Source organism: Petaurus breviceps, unplaced genomic scaffold (genome assembly GCF_028583685.1).
Source record: "Petaurus breviceps papuanus isolate PSGF00001 unplaced genomic scaffold, PetGlider_PUasm1.0 181, whole genome shotgun sequence".
In the NCBI taxonomy this organism is placed as follows: domain Eukaryota; kingdom Metazoa; phylum Chordata; class Mammalia; order Diprotodontia; family Petauridae; genus Petaurus; species Petaurus breviceps.
Genome location: NW_027185784.1, coordinates 16,170,260 through 16,192,542, shown reverse-complemented (window position 1 = coordinate 16,192,542; position 22,283 = coordinate 16,170,260). Strand labels below are relative to the sequence as shown.

The following is a 22,283-nucleotide window of genomic DNA, read 5'->3' as shown; positions in this document are numbered from 1 at the left end:
CCCCTCTCCCAATCTGTCCTCTCTATCACCCCTCCCCCATTTTATCCCCTTCCCTGCTAGTGTGGAATAGAGTAAGATAGATTTCTATATTCATTTGAGTGTATATGTTATTCCCTCTTGGGGCTAGTTCTGATGAGAGCAAGGTTCACTCATTCCCCCTCACCTCACTCCCTTTCCCCTTCAGTGTAAAAGCTTTTTCTTGCCTCTTTTATGTGAGATAATTTACCCCATTCTACGTCACCTGTTCTTTTTTCCCCAATACATTCCTCTTTCGCTCCATAATTTTATTTTTTTAGATATCATCCCTTCATATTCAACTCAAACCTGTGCCCTCTGTCTATATATACTTCTTCTAATTGCCTTAATAATGAGAAAGTTCTTATAAGTTACAAGTACTTCATCTTCCCATATAGGCAAGTAAACAGTTTAGCCTTATTAAGTCCCTTATGATTTCCCTTCCCTGTTTACCTTTTTATACTTTTCTTGAATCTTGTATTTGAAAGTCAGTTTTTCTATTCAGTTCTGGTCTTTTCATCAAGAATGCTTGAAAGTTCTCTATTTCATTGAATGTCTAATTTTTTTCCTGAAGGATTTACTCAGTTTTGTTGGGTAGATGATTCTTGGTTGTAATCGTAGCTCCTTTGCCCTCTACAATATCATATTCCAAGCTCTTGGAGCCTTTAATGTAGAGGCTGCAAAATCTTTGAATTGTTTCTTTCTGGTTGCTTATAATATTTTCTCTTTGACCTGGGAGCTCTGGCATTTGGCTATAATATTCCTGGGAGTTTTCATGTTGGTATCTCTTTCAGGAGGTAATTGGTAGATTGTTTCAATTTCTACTTTACCCTCTGGTTATAAAATATCAGGGAAGTTTAAAAAAAAATTTCTTTAAAGATGATGTCTGGGCTGTTTTTTTGATCCTGGCTTTTTGGTAGTCCAGTAATTTTAAAGTTATGTGTCCTGGATCTATGTTCCAGGTTAGTTGTCTTTTTTTTTTTTCCTTTGTTTTAAAAAAAAATTATGTATTTTTAATTTTCAGCATTCATCTCCACAAGATTTTGAGTTACAATTTTTTCTTTACCTGTCTTTCCCCTACTCCTCACCCCAAAACAGCAAGCCTACTGAATGCCCCTTCCCTTAATCTGTTCTCTCTTATATCCTCCCCCTTCACCCTCTAACTTTCTAGGAGGGCAAGATGGGTCTCTAAACCCCAGTACCTGTATATCCTATTTCCCAGTTGCATGTAAAAAACAATTTTTAAACATTTGTTTTTAAAACTTTTGAGTTCAAGATTTTTTCTGCCTTCTTCCCTCCTTAGCTACCCCCACTGGGAAGACAAGCAATTCAATATAGATTGTACATGTGTAGTTACCCAAATCACTTCCATAGTAGTTATGTTGTGAAAGACCAACTATACTTCCCTCCATCCCATCCTGCCCACCACCCACTCTACCTTTTCCCTCAACTACATCCCCATTCAGAGATGCTTGCCTCTAACCACCCTCTCCCCTAATCTGCCTTCCCCTCTCCCCTCTCCCCTCCTATCCTGTACCCCCCTATTATCCTATAGGGTGAGATACCCAGTTGAGTGTGTATGTTATTACCTCCGTAGGCCAAATTCAATGAGAATCAGGTTGTCCCATTCCATTTCACCTTCCTGCTCTTCCCCTTTATTGTAACAGTTTTCTCTTGCCTCTTTTATATGAGATAATTTACCCTAATCTATTGCTCCCTTTCTTCTTCTCCCAATAAATTCCTCTCTCACCTCTTAATTTTATTTTTTAGATATCATCCCTTTGTATTCAACTCATCCTATGTACTCTATGTATACACGAACATACAAATGCCCACATTCACATATATATTTGTATACACATACTTCCTCCTATACATAAATGTATGTATGTATGTATCCACATATATATTCCCTTCAGCTATTCTCATACTGAGAAAAGTCTTATGAGTTACAATTATCGGTTCTCCATGTAGGAATGTAAATAGTTCAGCTTTAATAAGTTCCTTATGATTTCTTTTTTCCTTTTTACCTTCTCATGCTTCTCTTGCTTCTTGTATTTGAAAGTCAGATTTTCTTTTCAGCCCAGGTTTTTTCATCAAGAATGCTTGAAAGTCCTCTATTTCATTGAATTACCATATTTTTCCTTGTAGCATTATACTCAGTTTTGCTGGGTAGGTAATTCTTGGTTTTAATCCCAACTCCTTTGACCTCCAAAATATCCTATTCCAAACCCTAGTCCCTTAATATGGAAACTTCTAGATCTTGTGTTGTCCTGATTGTGTTTCCACAATACTCAAATTGTTTCTTCCTGAATGCTTTTAATATTTTCTCTTTGACCTGGGAACTCTGGAATTTTAACTATAATATTCCTAGGAGTTCTCTTTTTGGCATCTTTTTCAAGTGGCGATTGGTAAATTCTTTCAATTTCTATTTTGCCCTTGGGTTGTCTAGACTCTTGTTTTGATCATGGCTTTCAGGTAGACCAATAATTTTAAAATTATCTCTCCTGGATCTATTTTTGAGGTCAATAGTTTTTCCAATGAGATATTTCATGCTGCCTTCTATTTTTTTTTTTTCATTTGTTTGGATCTGATTTATAGTATCTTGGTTTCTCATAAAGTCATTAGCTTCCAGTTGCTCCAATCTAATTTTGAAGGAGTTATTTTCTTCAGTGACTTTTTCAAATTCCTTTTCCATCTGGCAAATTTGGCTTTGTAAAGCATTCTTCTCCTCATTGCCTTTTTGAGCCTCTTTTGCCATTTGAGTTAGTCTATTTTTTAAGGTGTTATTTTCTTCAGTGAATTTTTGGGGCTCCTTTAGCAGGCCATTGACTGGCTTTTCATGATTTTCTTGCATCATTCTCATTTCTCTTTCCAGTTTTTCCTCCACTTCTCTTGATTTTCTTTTTTTCTCCTTTTTTTGGAGGGGAGAAGGCAGGGCAGTAGGGGTTAAGTGACTTGCCCAAGGTCACATGACCAGTTTTATGTTAAGTATCTGAGGCCAGATTTGAACTAGGGTCCTCCTGACTCCAGGGCCAGTGCTGTATTCACTGAACCACCTAGCTGCCCCTTCTTACTTGATTTTCAAAATCCTTCTTGAGCTCCTCCATGGCCTGTAACTGGCTCACATTTTTCTTGGAGGCTTTTGATGGAGGAGTTCTGACTTTGTTGTCTTCCTCCTGTTTCATGCCTCGATCCTTTTTGTCCCCAAAAAAGTATTCTATTGTCTGTTTGTGCTTCTGTTGCTTGCCCATTTTGGCAGCCAATTACTTGACTTTAGAGCTCTTTGCCACAGTAGAACTGTTCTTCCAGAATGGAGATAGCTATGTCCCAAATCACTGGGGTTTTTGCAGCTGCCAGAGCTATTAGGTGGGTGCTCTCTCTATAGCCCCCACATGCTCTGGCTCACTGGTCACACACCCCAGGACCACCACCCAAGACCACGATCTAGATCCAAGCATGTTGAAGCAAGAGCAATTACCTTCTGATTGGTCGCTTGGTCCCTCTATGATGTGCAGGCCAGAAGCTCCAGAAGCAGACATACAGCAGCCACTGTGCCTCTTCCACTTCTCGCTCTGGAGGTAGCAGCCGGCCTGTACTCTTCTATCCCACGCTGGACCAACCAAGTTGCACACTGACCTTTTACTTTGTCTTTGGCATTTGTGACTTGAGAAGTCTGTTAACTGCTATAGCTGCTGGTGATTTACTCTCGTGAAGTCTGCTCTAGCCACAGTATCATCAGGGCCACCCTGGAGCTAAAACTGCAGCACAGGTGGGACTGCCCTTGGCTCCCAGGGTGCTGTGATGGACCCTTCCTGCTGGCCTGCTGGATTTCCTTCAGTGGTAGATTTGTTTCTCTCTGTCACTTTGTGGTTTCTGTAGCTCAAAAGTTTGTTTAGAGTCATTTTTTACATGTATTAGAGGCTCTGCCCCCCAGGTCTTTGTCTTTCCAATGAGATATTTCACATTGTTGTTCTTTTGGTTTTGTTTTATTGTTTCTTGATTTATCATAATGTCGTTAGCTTCCATTTGTTCCACTCTAATTTTTAAGGAATTAATTTTCTTCATTGAGCTTTTGTGCCTCCTTTTCCATTTGGCCAATTCTGCTTTTTAAGGATTTTTTTTCTTTCTCTCTTTTTTAAAGGAGTTTTTAATTCTTCTGTGAATTTTTGTACTTCTTTTACCATTTGGCCTAGTCTGTTTTTAAGGTGTTATTTTATTAATTTTTTTTGTTTTTCCTTTATCAAGCTGTTATTTTGTTTTTCATTATTTTCTTTGTTTTTTCATTATTTTCACTCTCATTTCTTTTCCCAATTTCTTTTCTCCCTCTCTTACTTGATTTTCAACATCCTTTTTGAGGTATTCCATGACTTGAGATCAATTCATATTTTTCTTGTATGTTTTGGATATAAGACTTCGACTTTGTTATCTTCTCAGTGTGTGTTTTGATTTTCCTTGTCACCATAGTAACTTTCTGTAGTTAGAAATTTGTTTTCTGTTGTTTGCTCATTTTCCCAGGCTATTTCTTTGCTTTTAACTCTTTGTTAAAGTAGGGTTCTACTTCCAGGGTGGAGCATGCATTGTCCCAACCTTCAAAGTTTTTGTGCATCTTTTTTCAGAGATACTTCTAGGGGCCTGTAAGTTTTCCCTTCTTCCAGGGTCCAAGGAGAGGTGTGTTTACTACTATTCTGGCATGTGCTCAGGTCTGTGAGCGACCACAAGCAGTGTTCTGCCCTGGAACTGGGTCCCTGCTCCACTGCAGCAGTAAGCTTTCGTCTCCTTACCCTGGGACCACCACTCAAGACAGACATATGGATCTATGTATGGGCAAAGCAACAGAGTCCTGCTTCAGTCTGAGCAAAGAGACCCCTTTAATCTCCTTCTGAACAGTTTTTCGACTCCTTTGCTGTCTGTGGATTGAGAGCTCTGGAAGCAAGTGCTGCTGATTTAGTGGCTCCCAAGGCCTGTTCCTAGTTTGCTGGGTCTGGACTGTGCTGCACTCTCACCCAGGTACAAACAGACCTTTCCTGCTGACCATCTAAGTTGTCTTTGACTGGAAAATTATTTCATCCTCTCCTTTGTGGGTTCTGTTCCTCCAGGAATTGTTTTATGGCATTATTTAAAGGTATTGGGAGGGTCTTAGGGAGAGCTCAAGTGAGTTGCTGCTTTTTGTCCATTATCTTCGGCTCTTGGTTCTACTCATTTCACTTTGCCTCAGTTCATATAAGTCTTCCCAGGTTTTTCTGAAACCATCCTGCTTGTCATTTCTTACAGCATAGTAGTATTGCATAATAATCATATACCTCAACTTGTTCATCCATTTCCCAGTTGATGGGCATCCACTCAATTTCTTTGCTGCCACAAAAAGAGCTGCTATAAACATTTTTCTACATATAGGTCCGTTTCTCTTTTCTTTGATCTCTTTGACATATAGACCTTGTAGTGATATTGCTAGGCAAAAGGCCAAACTATATTCAGTTTTATAGCCCTTTGGGTGTAGTTCCAAATTGTTTTCCAGAATGATTAGACCAGTTCATAACTCCATCAATAGTACATTAGTGTCACTATTTTTCCACATCCCTCTAGCATTTGTCATTTTCTTTTTCCTGTCATATTAGCCAATCTAATAGGTATGAGGTAGTATCTTAGAGTTGTTTAATGTGCATTTCTTTAATCAATATTGATTTTGACCATTGTTTATATGACTATAAGTTACTTTGATTTTATCTCTCTTTTCAGGTGATATGACTTAATTAGCAAACTCCAGAGAATCACCAAAAATTTAATTGAGACAAGCCTCATTAAAATATCAGGATATGAAAATAAATCAATAGAATTATTAGCATTTCTGTATATTACTAATAAAGTTAGAATTAAGGAAGAGCTAGGAAGAGAAATTTATTTCAAGCAAAGAGATTTATTAAATAGTTAACTTAAAGTGATATACTCAGGGTAAATGAAGGCCTAAATGATTAAAGAAATATTAGCATTCATATCTGAGCTGTATAAATATTGTAAAAATGAATGATATGTTGCAGTTTATTTTATAGTTCTAGTACTGTGCCAATCACATATAACCAAAGGATACATGATATAATTAGGAAAAATAACAAAATTCTCTTGGAGGAATGAATACCATGTTTAAAAATAGCAGGGGATATAGGAAAGAAGTAGTAACCAGGGATGCTTCGTGCTGCTCTCAGAACTCAAACTACATTACAAAGTAGAATTATAAAAGATACCTGGTACTGGATAAAAATGAAAATGTTGATTAGTAGACTTGATTGGACAAGTAAAACCTAGAAACAAATGCATACGGTTGTCTAATGGTTGACAAATTCAGTGACATAAATTGTTAGGGCCAGAACTCTTTATTCTATGAGAACTCCTAGGCAAACTGGAAGCAGGCAAAAAATAGGTTTAGATCAGTAGTTTATAACATAATATGTTAATTTGTGCTGTGGATTTTCCATGGTGTTATAATTTGTAATACAGAGATGCTTTGTGTGGATGTGAATAAGTCTTGCTATATGCTATATTCAGGGAAATAATTTTCTGCTTGCAAATTCAAGTTTAGTTTTGTTTAACACAGTTGTCAGGCTTGCCTTTGGTCTCCTGGGTTGGATCTTCCTTTGTTATCCCTGCTCTAGGAGACAGATATGTGTATACACACTTATGTATGTATATGTGTGTATGTATGTATGTATGTGTATATATATGTTTTGCTAGGCTTCAATTATAACCCTTTGTATTCAGAGTGAAAGTACTTTTATCTGAACCTCTCTTTATTTGCTACTCCCTTGGGATTTGTTCTAGTATCTCATCTCTATAAGTTAAATCTGTCTCTGTGAGTGGATTGTTGTTCGCTGGTGGTTCTTGACTTTCAAAGCTTTCCTTGTTTCTGTTCAGTTGGTAAATTCTTTGTTTCACATTTCAGCGTCTTTAATCTGGCCAAAATCTTTTTCAGAAGTTTTACTTCTCTAAATGTTTTTCTTTTTACTTGATGTTTATTTTCCTCTTTTATTTCAGCCATGTCTTGTAGGCTTCCTTTTAATAATCCTTAAAACTAGCATTTCTTTTTTGGAGGGCAATTGGGGTTAAGTGACTTGCCCAAGGTCACATGGCTAGTTTTTGTGTTAAGTGTCTGAGGCCAGAATTGAACTCAGGTCCTCCTGACTCCAGGGCCGGTGCTCTATTTACTGCACCACCTAGCCGCCCCTAACACTAGTATTTCTAACCCTCATTTTTACATTCCATAAATTTTTCCTCCATGCTCAAAAAACAGGTAAAATTCAATTTATAACATGTTATATGTCATGTCAGTATGTGTGTGTGTATTTGCCATGTAAAATTAATGGAGGATAAGAAGAAATGCAGTACTACTACTGTGAAGTACATTTTCAAAAGCTAATCCAATTCTTATTTTTTGCTTAACTTATTACTCATGCTAATTTCCTGTAGAGTAGTCATTATTCACAAAAATATGTGTGTGTGTGTGTGTCCATGTGACTTGGACTTTTTGTGTCATTTGTATTTTATACTCTTTTCTAACTGATTTTATTGGATGCTGGGTTTTTTTTTTACAGCTTTCAGAAAATGTTATTGGGCGAATGAAGGAATCTTCTCCATCTGGCTCAAAGTCTCCAAGTACCTCTCATCGTTATGATTCTAAAGGTATTTCCAAACTTTAACATTTTTGAGTTTTTAACAAAAAAAATCACAAGTGGGGAGATTACATATGGTTCTATGAAAAGTCCATTTTAAAAAAGAGATCCTTTACTGTTTTGGATTATACTTTCTTCTATTTCTTGATGATATATACATAATAATCACTTGATAAAATATCTGAATTGAACTGAATTATGTGTGCTTTTGCCCTTTAACCAACCTTGGGAATTTTAGATTCTACCTGAAACCAATAGCAAGATTCCCCTTGAAATTTTTGTATATTTTGGATGGGTTTCCTTTCACCTCTTTTCCTTGCATTTAAAAAGTCTTGATTTCTAATCTATTTTCTGTGCCCTTTTTATGACTTTGTGACTTTCTTTGCTTTTTTCTCTTTCTGTTAAGTAGAGACAACTTGATGATCTTATCATATACTTTATAAGTATATTGTAAGGATTTAGAGATCAACATTTACTAAAAATGTTGAAATTAAAAAGCATTGCAAAAATATTTATCTTCTATTATTTAAATTAATAAAGTACTATTTAAAATGTAAATTTGCTTTTTGAATTTCCAGAGTGGAATTGTTTACTTCTGTGTTTTACAAAATTTAGTGTAATTTAAAATTATTATAAATCAGCAGATGAGTAAGTTTCCCCTAGTGTGCTTTGGATAAGTCATAGGAGTGTGTGATTAACTTCAGTGTATATATGCTTCCCAACCTCTGTTTCATTCAGTAGCTTCAATTAGCTCTCTCTTCATTTTACTGGAACTGAGAGATAGAAATTAGTGCATTCTCATCTCATCCATTTCCTGTCTTTTCTAATGCACACACTTATATTGCTAGAGGAGTACAGAATTTGGATGATCAATGTTAAAGAGGTGTTTCTGTAGTAATTGGAAAGTATTATCCGAGGAAAAACCAGCAGCACAGTGTCATTCATTGTGCTTTTTCCTTATCTGAAAGCCTGATGGTAACAACAGTAGATGTTGGTTAACTCTTTTTGTGCCATTGAGGATTAGAGAGGCTGCTGACCTCTGGAGCAGAAGTAGAGAAATGAAAGTCAGACCAGTACTGTGTGTAATAGGGGATTCACCACTATTTTTTCCTATTAGCATAAGTTGAATTCCATTACAACAAACTCTAGAGGAATTATCAAGCTTCTCTTACTGTACTGTACGATAATTCAAGCAATTTTTCATAGAAATTAAATTTCATCTTGAAATTTTTTTATTTATGTAGCCACTTGGTTATACAGAGCCTGGAAATTTCCCACTACCTTCTGTGTTATGAAGATCTCGTGACTTGAGTCAGAGAGGGTACACAGTGTTGAAAGTGGTCATTGTCTGAAGTTTATGATGGGAGATCAGTCATATGGAAAGATTTACCTCTTAGCATTATACCACATCAGCTCAAAAAAATAACTCATTCTGTAAATGGCTTTCTCTCTTATTTGCTTATTACTTTTTCTAATAAGTCTCTTTGATCCTTATGTGAAGGAGACAAGTTAGTTCATTTGTATGAATTTTTCAGATTGTGCTTTGTGAAAATGAATGGATAGGTGTTGTCTGTGGTTAGCTAGGTGGCTCAGTGGATCGAGTGCTGGACCTAGAATTAGGAAGACTCATCTTCCTGAGCTCAAATCTGACCTCAGACACTTACTACTGTGTGACCATGGGCGGGTCACTTAACCCTGTTTCACTTAGTTTCCTCTTCTGGAAAATGAGCTGGAGAAGGAAATGGCAAACCAGTCCACTATCTTTGCCAAGAAAACCCCAAATGGAGTCATAAAGAGTCAGACACGACTAAACACTACTGAACAACAACAAAAGATAGTGTCTGTAGTTCTAGACTTAAAGTTTAACCTGAAGAACTTTTTTATTATAGTCTGCACATAACCAGGAGTGTGAAGGTAGATAAAACCTGACACAGAATTTGGTAGGAAAATAAAGGACATTTTGATAAGACCTGATACCAGACTTCTCCCTCACCCCGCTACTGACTCCCTAAAAATGAAAACCAAAAACTTGTCTGAACGATTGCTCCTTAAGAGGTGTAGTGTTGGCCCATTGTGATGACAGTGTGATCATGTTGATATTTTGGCACGGTTGTTATGCACTAATCACTGAACTTCTTGGGTGCAAACAGTGCATTGTAAAACTTTTGCCTGATATTTCCAGCTAACCTTTAGGTCAAAAATTTCAGAGTACTAACAAGCCCCTGACTGTAACCCCTGATATGCCCTTCTTTGAGATGCTTGCTTGCCTTCCTATTAATGATTTCTCTCAACTTTACTTTTCCTCATATGTAAAATGGAATAATAATGCTTTTAACATTTAGCTATAAGGCCTTTGTGAACTTTAAGGTACTATAGTAAGTGTCAGTTCTTATTATAGTAGAATCCTGATCTGAGCATCAGTCTGTAGACCTGGTTAACAGATAGTGAGATATGCCTAAAGTGGCTTGTGAAATTGATTTTAGTGACAACGCAGCTGTTATTGTAGTGAGGAGAAATGAGGACAAACCTACTCTGTCACCCTTCTCCTGACTGATTCTTCCTACTCCAAGACCGTTAGTTTCTTGGATCATCTAGGAAACCAACATTCAGGGAAGCATTCCTTTGAAATGTACTTCAGCTGGTTCACATTATTTTTCTAATGGGTTTGACTTGGCCAGTTTCTCTTAGTGTTTTGCTAGTGTTACCCTGCATTTCCCAGAGTTAAAAAAGACTTGGTCTGTCCATTTGGAAAGACTGTTGACTATTTCTTTTGATTTTCTTCGGATTGAAAAATTGAAACTAGATACTGATTATATAGAGTTTACATAGAATTTTTCCTCTTAGACTTTTAAAAATGGACACCAGAACTGAAATATTGGCTTCAGTAAGCTGTTGGACAGTAAGGTTAGGTAGTATTGTGGGTGGTAAGTAGGAGTGTTTTTATGACCAGGATTTTTATCAGCCTTCACTATTTTTCTCAAAGTTAATCAGATAATAAATACATTGGATAAGAATTGAGTTTTTAGAATTAATTTATTTTTCCCCTGGCATAGTTTTTTATAGGCTCTTGGCCTGTGGTCTGGGGCCACTTTGTGTGATTGAACTGTAAGGATAATGCTTTTGAAAAATTGAGAGCCTTAGGCCTTTTATACATGTGAACTAAATATGTCTATAGTAAATTATTTTTGAGAATAGAATTTATGTTGTAGAAGAGGGTAAATTTCCCCTGAAACTATTTTTTGCTAAACTTTTAACCAGACCAGTGAGTCGTTGCAATAAGTACTTTGCATGTTAAGTTGTTTTTTTAGCAAAATAATGTATTCTGTGATACCCAAAGCAAACTGTGATGCCCCTTTAATAAATGAATATACTCAGAAGAATTTCTATGTCTTTGGTCTCTCTGCTTTTTCTTTTAAAACACTGTACTAGTTTGTCCTTTCACCTCATGCTGTTGCCATCTTAGTTTCTTGTTTAGACTGACATAAAAAGATAACTTTTTATTGGAATATCTGCCTACTTTTTAGTAACATCTTTTATTTGTGATTTTAAAAATCCATTTTGGAACATTGACTTTATTCCTCCTACATTCATCTCTTTCTCTTTTGGAACATCTGGTGAATTCAGATGTTTTATATTTGACCTTGCTTTTTGCTAAGGAAATTGTGCCCCAAAATCAGTATGAAGAAGTAAGTGTAGGATCAGGCAAAGAGATAGGAGGTATTTGTAGGAGTTATTTGTTGATTTTCTAAGCCTTTGAGAACTAGAGGAAAATGATGAATCTGAGAGAAGACAAATGAACTCACTTTCATTATTATCCCCACTCTAAGTTTCTCTGTAAATTTCTTGTCACTGTGAAAAATAGGAACAATTTATGTTAACTATATTACTGAGATCACTTAAGTATTTGGCAGGCTTAAAATCTGCAGAAAACCAATTTGTATAGGAAATAGCATAGCCCCAACAAAACATTAATTTAGGTAAACAAATTCATGCATACTTTCTAGGTTATTTTCTTCAGGGAACTGATCCTTTTGGTGTCCCATTTCCAGACTTATTTAGTCTTAGCTCTACATGAAGAGTGAACAGTAAACAAGTCTCATTTTTACCCATTTTATAAGATGTGAAAATAGTTACAAAGGCAAGAATTTCTGGATTTGAACTTTGACTGTATGACACATACTGGCTGTTTGATTCTAGGGAAGTCATTTAACTGGTCCAGGTAGGTGGTGCAGTGGATAGCATGTTGGGCTTGGAATCAGGAAGACCTAAGTTCAAATGTGACCTCAGACACTTATTAGTTGACTGACCCTGGGCAAGTCACTTAACCCTGTTTGTCTCAGTTTCCTCATCTGTAAAATGAGCTGGAGGTAGAAATGGCAAACCACTTTAGTATCTTTGCCAAGAAAACCCTCAAAAGGGGTTGCAAAAGAGTTACACTTGATTGATGCAACTAAACCACTACAATAAGTCATGTAACCTTGTCTGTGTTCTAGGCTGCTCTTAAGATTGTAAATTGCAGAAATGGTATCCATTTGTATTGGTAGAGGGAATTTCCTCTGCTTATGAAGTCATAGATCTAGTTCCATCCCTGTTGTTCTATAAGGGCATTAATATCTGAGATCTTAGGTATGCGTGTGAAATCTTATTGGTTAATCAGTTGCATATCAATTGCTTTAAATCTCATATGATGACTGTGTGCCCTTGATTATCCTAAATTAAGGGACACATACTACTGAACTGAAGGCACTGAATGGAATTTTCAGATGTCATGTTGTTCAGTGGTTTTCCAACAGTCATTCTATTAGGCAAAATAGGATAAAGAGTATAAAATTATAGAATTTATTAAAGGATGCGAGTCAGTTTAACTTGGTACAATGCTGGACATGGAGTCTCGATAACTTAGATTTGAATACTGCTTCAAAACAACATTTGTGTGACCATGGGCAAGTTAGTGGACTTATAACCTCAGCTTCTTCATCTCTAAAAGAGTGCTAATAGTATCACTTAGCTTCATTGGGTTTTAGTGAGGCTGACCTGAGATAAGGTGAATATAGTACTTTGAAAATCTTGAAACTTTATATAAAGGGGAGCTCTTTTTATTCTTACTGTTAATGTTTGCCTGTCAGCAAATATTGAGTGACTACTGGGCATAGTGGAAAGGACTTTGAGGGATAATTGCCAAAAAACCAGGGTGAGGTGCAGAACAATTTTACCTCAAGGAATTTGCATTCTAGTCAGAAAGATAAAAATTATACCCAGAAAAATGCCATATGGTCTAGGGCAGCGAATTGAGAGTTCTTAATAAGTAATGCAATTAGTAACTTCCTTAGGAGTTGAAAGAAAACAAGTATAATGACTCATCGTATTTGCTGTCTAGCCATATCCTGGCCCCCCCCCCCCACACCCTCATCTTTGACTAACCAAATTGAGTGATTGGTCCCCATTGTAAGTGTGGTTTCTACTTAAAGCTCTACCCTGAGGCAGAGAGAGATGATTGAGGCATTGCTTTCTTGAGTCTTTCAGATACTGAATAGTAGATATAGATGTCATCTTCTTCTACTAAAAAATCATGTATCTTCCATAACTCCCTTTAGATTTAGGCAAAAGACACAATTTTTAATGTAATTTAAAACCCTTTAAAATCTGACTTAACCTTTCTCTTCTTATTTCATATAATTCCCTTTCATTCTCTTCTAGTAAATTATCCCAGTATCTATTCCCTGTACATTACTCCCCATCTCCCCACTACCCCGCCTTACTCTCAAGCAGTGCCTCACCTTTGTAATGTACCTCCTCATTTTTGCTTTGTAGAATCTTGAGTTTCTTTCAAAGCACAGAGCAAGTGCCACTTTCAAGGGAGTTTTCCTAATCTATCCAATTTTTAATCCATTAATTTTTGGTAATCCTTTGCAAATGCTTTGTGTTTACTTACTTGGGTACCCAGTAGAATGTAAAGCCTATGAGGGCAGGGGCAGTTTTGTTTCTGCCTTTTTTTTCCTAGTGCTTACAGTGACTTGCACTTAGTATGTTCTTATTAATGTTTTGTCCCTTGATTTTAAAAATTCTTTACTGAATTAAGAATTCTCTGCATAGGTCTTTGTATTTTGTGCTGATACATTTAGCATTGGATTCTCACTGTATATATTTATCAGGGTGACAAGAAATGTGAAGAATAGAATCCCCAAGAAGGATAATAAATGTAGCTCTGGGAGAGATGCAGTGATAAATAAAATAGGACTTGGTCTCCAGGACCTTAATAGTCCAGTTTGGGTGGTAAGTACATGTTCACAGATGATTCAATACAATTTAGAATGTGATTTATATGTGTAGGATAACCTTATAATTAAATGTGTCAAAAACTGAATTCATAATTACCTGCTTCATTTTGGATTGTTTGGAAGTTTTTCTTTATGGAGAGCTCTAATCTACCCTTGTACTTCCCATGTAGTGGAATTGGTTTTGACCTTTTAGGCCAGGCAGTCCAACTCAACTTCTCTTTCAGCGTGATGCTTTTTTATATATCTGAAGACACTTAAACTGTACCTCCAAACCTTCTCTTCTATAGAACAGCACCTTATTTTTGTGCTCTTAATTCTGTGGGCAAGGATTATACTTTTCCTGAGACTTTGCCTCCTTCGTGGTGTTAGGAGCAGTGGGTACTCTGTGCGTATACGGTAGAAAAATTGGTTGTTCTTATGATGAAATTGCTGTCTTACATCCCAAGTGCAGAACTCAGCATGTTAACACTTATTTTATTTTTCTCATGTTTTCTTTTTAATAAAAATTTCTTTTTATTTCTTATTTTATTTTTTCCCCAGTTACACAATTAACCATTGTTTTTAAAAGTTTTGTGTTCCAAATCTCTTCCATTCTTTCTTCCTTCCTCTCTCCTTGAAAAGATAAGTAATTAGATACAGATTATACATGTACAGTCGTATTTGCATATTAGCCATGTTGCAAAAGAAAATACAAACCCCCAAAATAAACTCTAAAACATAAAATAGAGTAAAAAGTATACTTCGATCTGCTTTTGGACTTCATCAGATCTTTCTCTGGAGATGGATATCATTTTTTCATCTTAAGTCCTTCTGAATTGTCTTGGGTCATTATGTTGGTCATGATAGCCTAGTCCTTTACAGCTGATCATTGTTGTGATATTGCTGTTACTGTGTACAGTGTTCTCCTGGTTCTGATAACTCCCCAGGTTTTTCTGAAACCATCCTGCTTGTCATTTCTTATTGAGCATTTCTTAGAGTATTCCATCACAATCATGGACAAATTGTTTAGCCATTCCACAATTGATAGGCATCCCTTCAATTTCCACTTCTTTGCCACCACAAAAAGCTGCTATAAATATTTTTGTATATGTAGGACCTTTTCCTTTTTATTTGATCTCTTTGGGATATAGACTTCATAGTGTAATTACTGGGTCAATGGGTATACACAGTTTTATAATGCTTTGGGTGTATAGCTCCAAATTGTTCTCCAGAATGGTCAGACCATATTCACAACTCCACCAACAGTGTATTAGTGTCCTAATTTTTCCACATCCCCTCTAGCATTTGTTGTTTTCCTTTTCAGTCATGTTAACCTATCTGATTGGTGTGAGGTGTTATCTCAAAATTGTTCTAATTTGCAAAACTTTAATCAGTAGTGATTAAGAGCATTCTTTTCATATGAATATAGATAGTTTTGATTTCTTTGGGAAACTTCCTGCTCCTATCCTTTTACCATTTATCAATTGGGGAATGGTTTGTATCTTTATAAATTTAGCTCAGTTTCCTATATATTTGAGAAATGAGGTTATTTTCAGAGAAATTTATTGTATTTTTTTCCCCCCAGTTTCCTATTTTCCTTCCAATTTTGGCTTTGTTTTGTTTAAGATTTTTAAGATTTAATTTTAAAATTTAATTCTTTTTAGCTTCATGTAATCAAAATTATCTGTTTTACTTCCCATGATCTTCTCTGTGTCTTGTTTTGGTCCCCAACCCTTCCCCTATCCATAGATCTGATAGGTAAAATTTTCTATGCTCCCCTAATTTGTTTATGATATCTCCTGTTATGTCTAAATGGTATACTCATTTTGATCCTACCTTGGTATATGGTATGAGATTTTAGTCTGTGCCTAATTTCTTCCAAACTGCTTTCTGGTTTTCCCAGCAGTTTTTGTCAAGTGGTGAGGTCTTGCTCGCAAAGCTTGAATCTTTGCATTTATCAAACACTAGATTTTTATGGTTGTTTACTGCTCTTTATTGTGTAACTAATCTATTCCACTGTTCCACCACTCAATTTCTTAGTCAGTATCATATTCTTTTGACGATTACTGCTTTGTTAAATAGTTTGAAATCTGGTACTGCTAGGCTACCTTCCTTCACATTTTTTCTTTCATTCCCTTGATATTCTTGACCTTTGTTTTTCCAGATGGATTTTATTATTTTTTTCTAACTCTATAAAATAATTCTTTGGTAGCTTCATTGTTATGGCACTGAGAAGATAAATTGATTTAGGTAGTATTGTCATTCTTATTAAATTGACTTGGCCTACCTGTTACTAATTAATATATCTCTAGTTGTTTAAATCTGTCTTTATTGTATGAAAAGTGTTTTGTAATTGTGTTCATAAAATTCCTTGGTTTTTCTTGACAGATTCCCAAGTATTTTTTAAATAGAATTTCTTACCTCTTCCTGCAATGTTTTTTGTTGATAGTATATGGAAATGCTAATGATTTATATGGGTTTATTTATATCCTGCAACTTTGCTAAAGTTGTTGAATGTTTCACCTAGTTTTTTAGTTGATTTTCTAGTGTCCTTTTAAGTATTACATCATCTCATCTTCTGAGAGTGATAGTTTTATTTCATCATTGCCTATTTTCATTACTTTAATTTCTTTCTCTTTTTTTTCGGTCTTACTGCAAGCAAAATTTCTAATACAATACTGAATGGACACTCTTGATTCACCCCTGATCTTATTGCTAAGGCTTCAGTTTTATCCACATTACAATAATGCACCTGGTCTTAATATATGATCTTTGTAATAAATCTATTGCTGTAATCTTCTTGCTTGTATTTTGCTTAAAATTTTTTCATCAATATTCATTAGGAAAATTGTTCTTTAGTTTTTTTCCTCTATTTTTGCTTCCCCTGGTTTAAACGTTGAAACCGTATTTGTGACGTAGAAGGAATTTGTCAAGACTGCATCTCTTCTTTCAGATAGTTTTTATAGTATTAGAATTAATTGTTCTTTAAATGTTACATAGAATTCACTTGTGAACCCATCTGGTTTTGGGAATTTTTTCTCAGAGAAGTCCTTTTATTAAGATAGGATTATTTGAGTATTCTATTTTCTTTTCTGTTAATCAGGGCAATTTATATTATTGTAAATATTCATCTGTTTCACTTAGATTGTTAGTTCAACTGGGATATAATTGGGGAAAATAGCTTCAAATAATTGCTTTAGTTTCAATTTTGGTGGTGCATTTACTCTTTATTTTTGAGACCAGTAATTTGGTTTTCTTTCTTTTTTAAAATCAAATTAACCAGTGGTTTATCTATTTTTGTGGGACATGCCCCCAAATAATATCAGTTCCTAGTTTTATTTAGTAGTTCAGTGTTGGATTTTTTTTTTGTTTGTGTTTTTTTACTTTTAGTTTTATTAATCTCTCCTTTGATTTTCAGCATTTCTATTTTGGTATCTGGGAATTTTAAATTTGTTCTTTTTTTAGTTTTTTCATTCTCTTGACTTTTATTGTTTCTTGATGTCTTACTAGCTTTTATTTGACAACTTCCAATTTTTAAGGAATATTTTCTTCAGTGAGCTTTTGTACCTCTTTTCCCATTTGGGTAATTCTGCTTTTTAAGGAGTTATTTTCAGTTTTGTGCCTCTTTTACCATTTGACCAAATTTGTGGGTTTTTTATTTTTTTTTTTTTTTGGCAAGAGGGAAGGCAGGGCAATTGGAGTTAAGTGACTTGCTCAAGGTCGCATGGCTAGTAAGTGTTAAGTGCATGAGGTCAGATTTGAACTCGGGTCCTCCTGACTCTAGGGTCAGTGCTCTATTTACTGCGCCACCTACCTGCCCCCAAATTTGTTTTAATTTTAAGGTGTTGTTTTCTTTAGTATTTTTTTGAGTGTCTTTTACCAAGCTGTTAATTTTTCTTTTCATAATTTTCTTGTATCACTCATTTTTTTTCTCAGTTTTCCCTCCACCACTCTTATCTTTTTCTTTAAGTATTCCAGGACTTCTTGTTCAGTTTGTGTCTCTTTTATATGTTTTGAGGCTTTGTATCTGTTACCACATTCTTGTCTTCTTCTGGGTTTATGTCTTAGATCTTCCTTGTTACAATAGCAGCTTTTCCTGGTCAGTTTCTTTTTGTTTGCTCATTTTTCCAGCCCATTTCTTGACTTTGAACTTTATGTTAAAGTTGGGTTTTGTTCACTTGGTGGGGGTTGCAGTGTCCCTGGCTTAAGTTGTTCATGTGCGGATGTTTTCAGAGCTAGTTCTGGGCGCCTGTAAGTTTTCAGTGCTTCCAAGGTGGTGGGATATGGGGAGGGGTGTGGTCACTGCTCTTCTGGTCTGTGCTCTGGTCTTTACTCTGTAGTAAGGGCCCCTGCTCCCCTGCAGGCACAAGCACTAGTGTGCCTCTCTTCCCTGGGACTTTTACTAGGTCTCTTACTTACATGTACCTGAAGGTGTTCTTCTCTCCTGAGACCTAGAAGTAGATGTGGACAATGGAGTTGCCTAAATCATGCCTGTTCCTATGCCCATGCTGGCACAGGGGTCCCTTCTTTCTGACCAGTTGACTAATTCACTTACCATCTCTGGGGTGAGAGTTCCTCAAGCTGCTGTTGACACTTTTTTTTTTTTAAAGCAGTTAGGGTTAAGTAACTTGCTCAAGGTTACACAGCCAGTTTTTTTTTTTTTGTGTGTGGGTATTAAGTATCTGAGGCCAGAACCACTCCCAAGTCCTCCTGACTCCAGGGCCGGCACTCTTACTCACTGTACCACCTAGCCGCCCCTGCTGTTGACACTTTTGTCGTCCCCATGCCCCATTGCTTATGTTGCTGCTGTGTACACTGTGGTTTGGTTCTCATCCCTGTGTTACAGACCTCTCCTTCAGACCTCCTAAGTTATTTGGGGTTAGAAAAATATCTTTACCCCCAACTTATATTGACTTTCCCACTCCATAAAGTCATTAGCTTCTATTTACTCCAGTCTAATTTTGAAGCAATTACTCTCCAGTGAGTTTTTGAAATTTCTTTTCCATCTGGCAATTTCGACTTTTTAAGGCATTCTTCTCCTCATTGGCTTTTTGGACCTCTTGCCATTTGAGTTAGTCTACTTTTTAAGGTGTTATTTTCTTCAGAATTTTTTTTGGGTCTCCTTTATCAGGCTGTTGACTCACTTTTCATGATTTTTTTGTATCATTCTCATTTCTCTTCCCAGTTTTTCCTCAACTTCTCTTACTTGATTTTCAAAATCCTTCTTGAACTCCTCCATGGCCTATGATCAGTTCATATTTTTCCTGGAAGCTTTGATGCAGGAGTTTTGACCCATTGTCCTCCTCCCATTTCATGCTTTGATCCTTTTTGTCCCCAAAACAGGATTCTATGGTTTGTCTGTGCTTCCTCTGCTTGCTCATATTGCTAGCCAATTATTTGAGTTTTGATCTCTTTGCCACTGTAGAACTCTGCTTCCAGATTGTAGAGAGCTATGTCCCAAATCCCTGGGGTTTTTTCAGCTGCCGGAGCTATTAGGAGGGTGCCGTGCCCTCTCTGCAGCCCCCACAAGCTCTGACATACTGGCCACACACCTCAGGACCACCACCTAAGACTGTGATCCAGATTTAGGCAGGTTAAAACAAGGGCAATTACCCTCTGAATGGTCTCTTGGTTCCCCTATGATCTGCAGGCTAGGAGCTCTGGAGGCAGTCACAGGGCCATGCTTCCACACTTCTTGCCCTGGGGGCAGGGGCCAGACTGTGCTCTTCTCTACCCAGTTCCAACAGAGTTCCAGACTGACTTTTTACTTTCTTTTTGGCATTTATGGGTTGAGAAGTCTGGGAAATGCCACAGCTGTTGGTGATTCACTCTCCTGAAGTCTGCTCTGGCCACCCTGGGGCTAAAACTGCAGCTCAGGCAGAACTGCCCTTGGCTCCCAGGGAGTTGCGATAGACCTTTTCTGGCAGCCTTTCAGGCTGCCTTCAGTCGGAGATTTGTTTCTTTTTGTCACTTTGTGGGTTTTGTAGCCCTAAAGTTTGTTTTGAGTCATTTTTTTACATGTATTGGAGGTGGTGGGAGTCGGAGTTGTGCAGAGGTCCTGATTTACTCCGCCATCTTGGCTCCGTCCCTTGACTTTCCCACTCTAGAATTCTACTTGACATTATTTTAAAGTTATTTTGAGGGGAATGTTTAGAGGAGTTTGGTTGGGTTGCTGCATCTACTCTGCCATCTTTTTTTATTTGTTTCTTTTAATATTTTATTTTTAAAAATTTCATGTAAAAACAATTTTTAACCTTCATTTTTACAATTTTGAGTTCCAGTTTATTGTTTATCTCCTACTCTCCCTCGCCTCAGTATTCATTGAGAAGGCAAGCAGTTTGATAAAGGTTATTCATGCATAGTCATATAAAATGTTATTTCCATACTAGTCATGTTGTGAAAGAAACCACAAACCCTAAGAAAAATGAAGTTAAAAAAATCCGGTATGCTCAGATCTGCATTCAGATTCCATCAGTTCTTTCTGTGGAGGTGGATAACATTTTTCATTAAAGGTTCTTCAGAATTGTCTTGAATCTTTGTATTCCAGAGAATAGCTAAGTCATTTACAACTGATCATCATATAGGCAAGAGCATTCTTAAGAGGGAAAATAGCTTTGATGGAATAAGCTGCAAATCCTTCTGGGAAATAGAGATGTGCCTCATGACAACAGAAGGTTATATTGTCATTTTTTGGATGTCTTTTTAGAAACAAATATTTTTGTTTTGGGGAGCATAGGAAACAAATAATAATAATACTAATAATACTAATACTATTACTATAATCCCATCTTCCCCAAGTAATTTGAACCAACAGTTCAAATGGGTATTTATTAAGTGTCTGCTGTGTGGAAGGCACTGTGCTCAGTCCTGGAAATAAAAATATAAAACTGAAACAGTTCCTGCCCTGAAGAATCTTAGAGTCTACTGGGAAGATACAACATGCACACACTTAAGTATAGTACAGGGATATTTAATAGAGAGAGACCACCAAAAGTCAGGCATCAGAAAATGCCTCAGAGATGAGATGGCATCTGCGCTGAGCCACAAAGATTTTGATAGGTGGAGATGGATGACCTTTAGGCATATGATAGAGTTTGGTCCAGTGAAAGAATGTGGGAAAAGTACTTGAGTTTGGCAAATAAGTAATCAGATTTGGCTAGAATGTAGAGTTTGTGAAGGGGACACATATGAAATAGGACTGGAAAGGTAAAAAGGGGGTTGATTTTGTATTGCTTCAATGACAGGCTAAGGAGTTTGTGTATATATAGGTGGTGAGGAATAACGTGGTTAGATCTATGGCTTAGGAATATTCTTTTGGCAGTTATTTACAGGATGGATTGAAGAGGGGAGATCATTAAGTGTATTGAACTAGAGAGTGGTGGCTGTCTGAATAAATAGAAATGGATAGATGAGAGATGCAGAAATCCAGTCAGCAAGACTTGGAAACTGGTTGGATATCTGGGGATGAGGGAGATTGAAGAGTCAGAGTGACTCCATGCCCACTGTGCCTGAGTGACTGCAAAGATGGTAATTGCCTTAATAGATTTAGGAAGATTTTTTAGAAGACAGGTTTTGGCTGTGAGTTGGTGAGTTCTGTTTTGCACATACTGAATTTGAGATGCCTATGAGAGAGTTTGGGTCACAGGGTATGTGTATGTGTGTGTAGTGGAAGGGAAAGAGGGAGAGATTATGGGAGAAAAAAGAGAAAGAACGAGTGTTAAGATTTAGGGTTCTTAACCTTTTCGTATCATGGACAATTTTGGCATTCTGATAAAAGATCTGGACTCCTCCTCAGAATGACATTTTAAAATGCATAAAATAGGATTCCAGAGGAAGGCAATTCTATTGAAATACATTTATAAAAATATGAGAAGGTGGGGAGGAGTCACTTTAGAGAGGGGAAGAAGGAGGGACTGTGATGCAACCATGGGAATACTCATGCTAATGAGGCAGGAAGTTCCTGAGGATCTAGCAAAGACTGAGGAGTACTCAGGAAGGAGAAAAGCAACTAACATGCCTATTGTCTTACATAATGGTGGTAAAGTGAAGTATGAGACCTTAGATGACTTTAGTCAGAAATCTGTAATGCATACTTACTAGAATTATATCTTAAGATCCTCCTGAATTGAAGAGTATGGTAACAGAACTTGTAATTCTTTTAATAGTTACAATCTGTGCTGAAGTCACAAATGCTAGCAATAGTGTTTTTCCAGTTTGTTGCTTTTTGGCTAACATTACTTAATGATTTTCAATGGAGAGAGCAAGGTAGTAAGTAGAGCATGGTAGTTTGGTGGGTACATAGGATTTCTAGACTATTGCTTCCCTTACATTAACGTGTGCCAACTCT

At 36.6% G+C, this 22,283-nt stretch overlaps 2 protein-coding genes across 5 annotated transcripts in view; one reads left to right on the top strand and one right to left on the bottom strand.

The window, feature by feature from the left end:
* The window catches only part of CHCHD3 (coiled-coil-helix-coiled-coil-helix domain containing 3), a 347,503-nt gene that overhangs the window by 9,608 nt on the left and 315,612 nt on the right, over window positions 1-22,283 (top strand). The window contains exon 2 of the mRNA XM_069087258.1: window positions 7,602-7,689. Within this exon, the coding sequence (XP_068943359.1) occupies window positions 7,602-7,689 (88 nt within the window). The remainder of the gene's footprint in view (window positions 1-7,601; window positions 7,690-22,283) is intronic.
* The window catches only part of EXOC4 (exocyst complex component 4), a 1,166,755-nt gene that overhangs the window by 1,093,329 nt on the left and 51,143 nt on the right, over window positions 1-22,283 (bottom strand). The gene's annotated exons all lie outside the window — the stretch shown is intronic.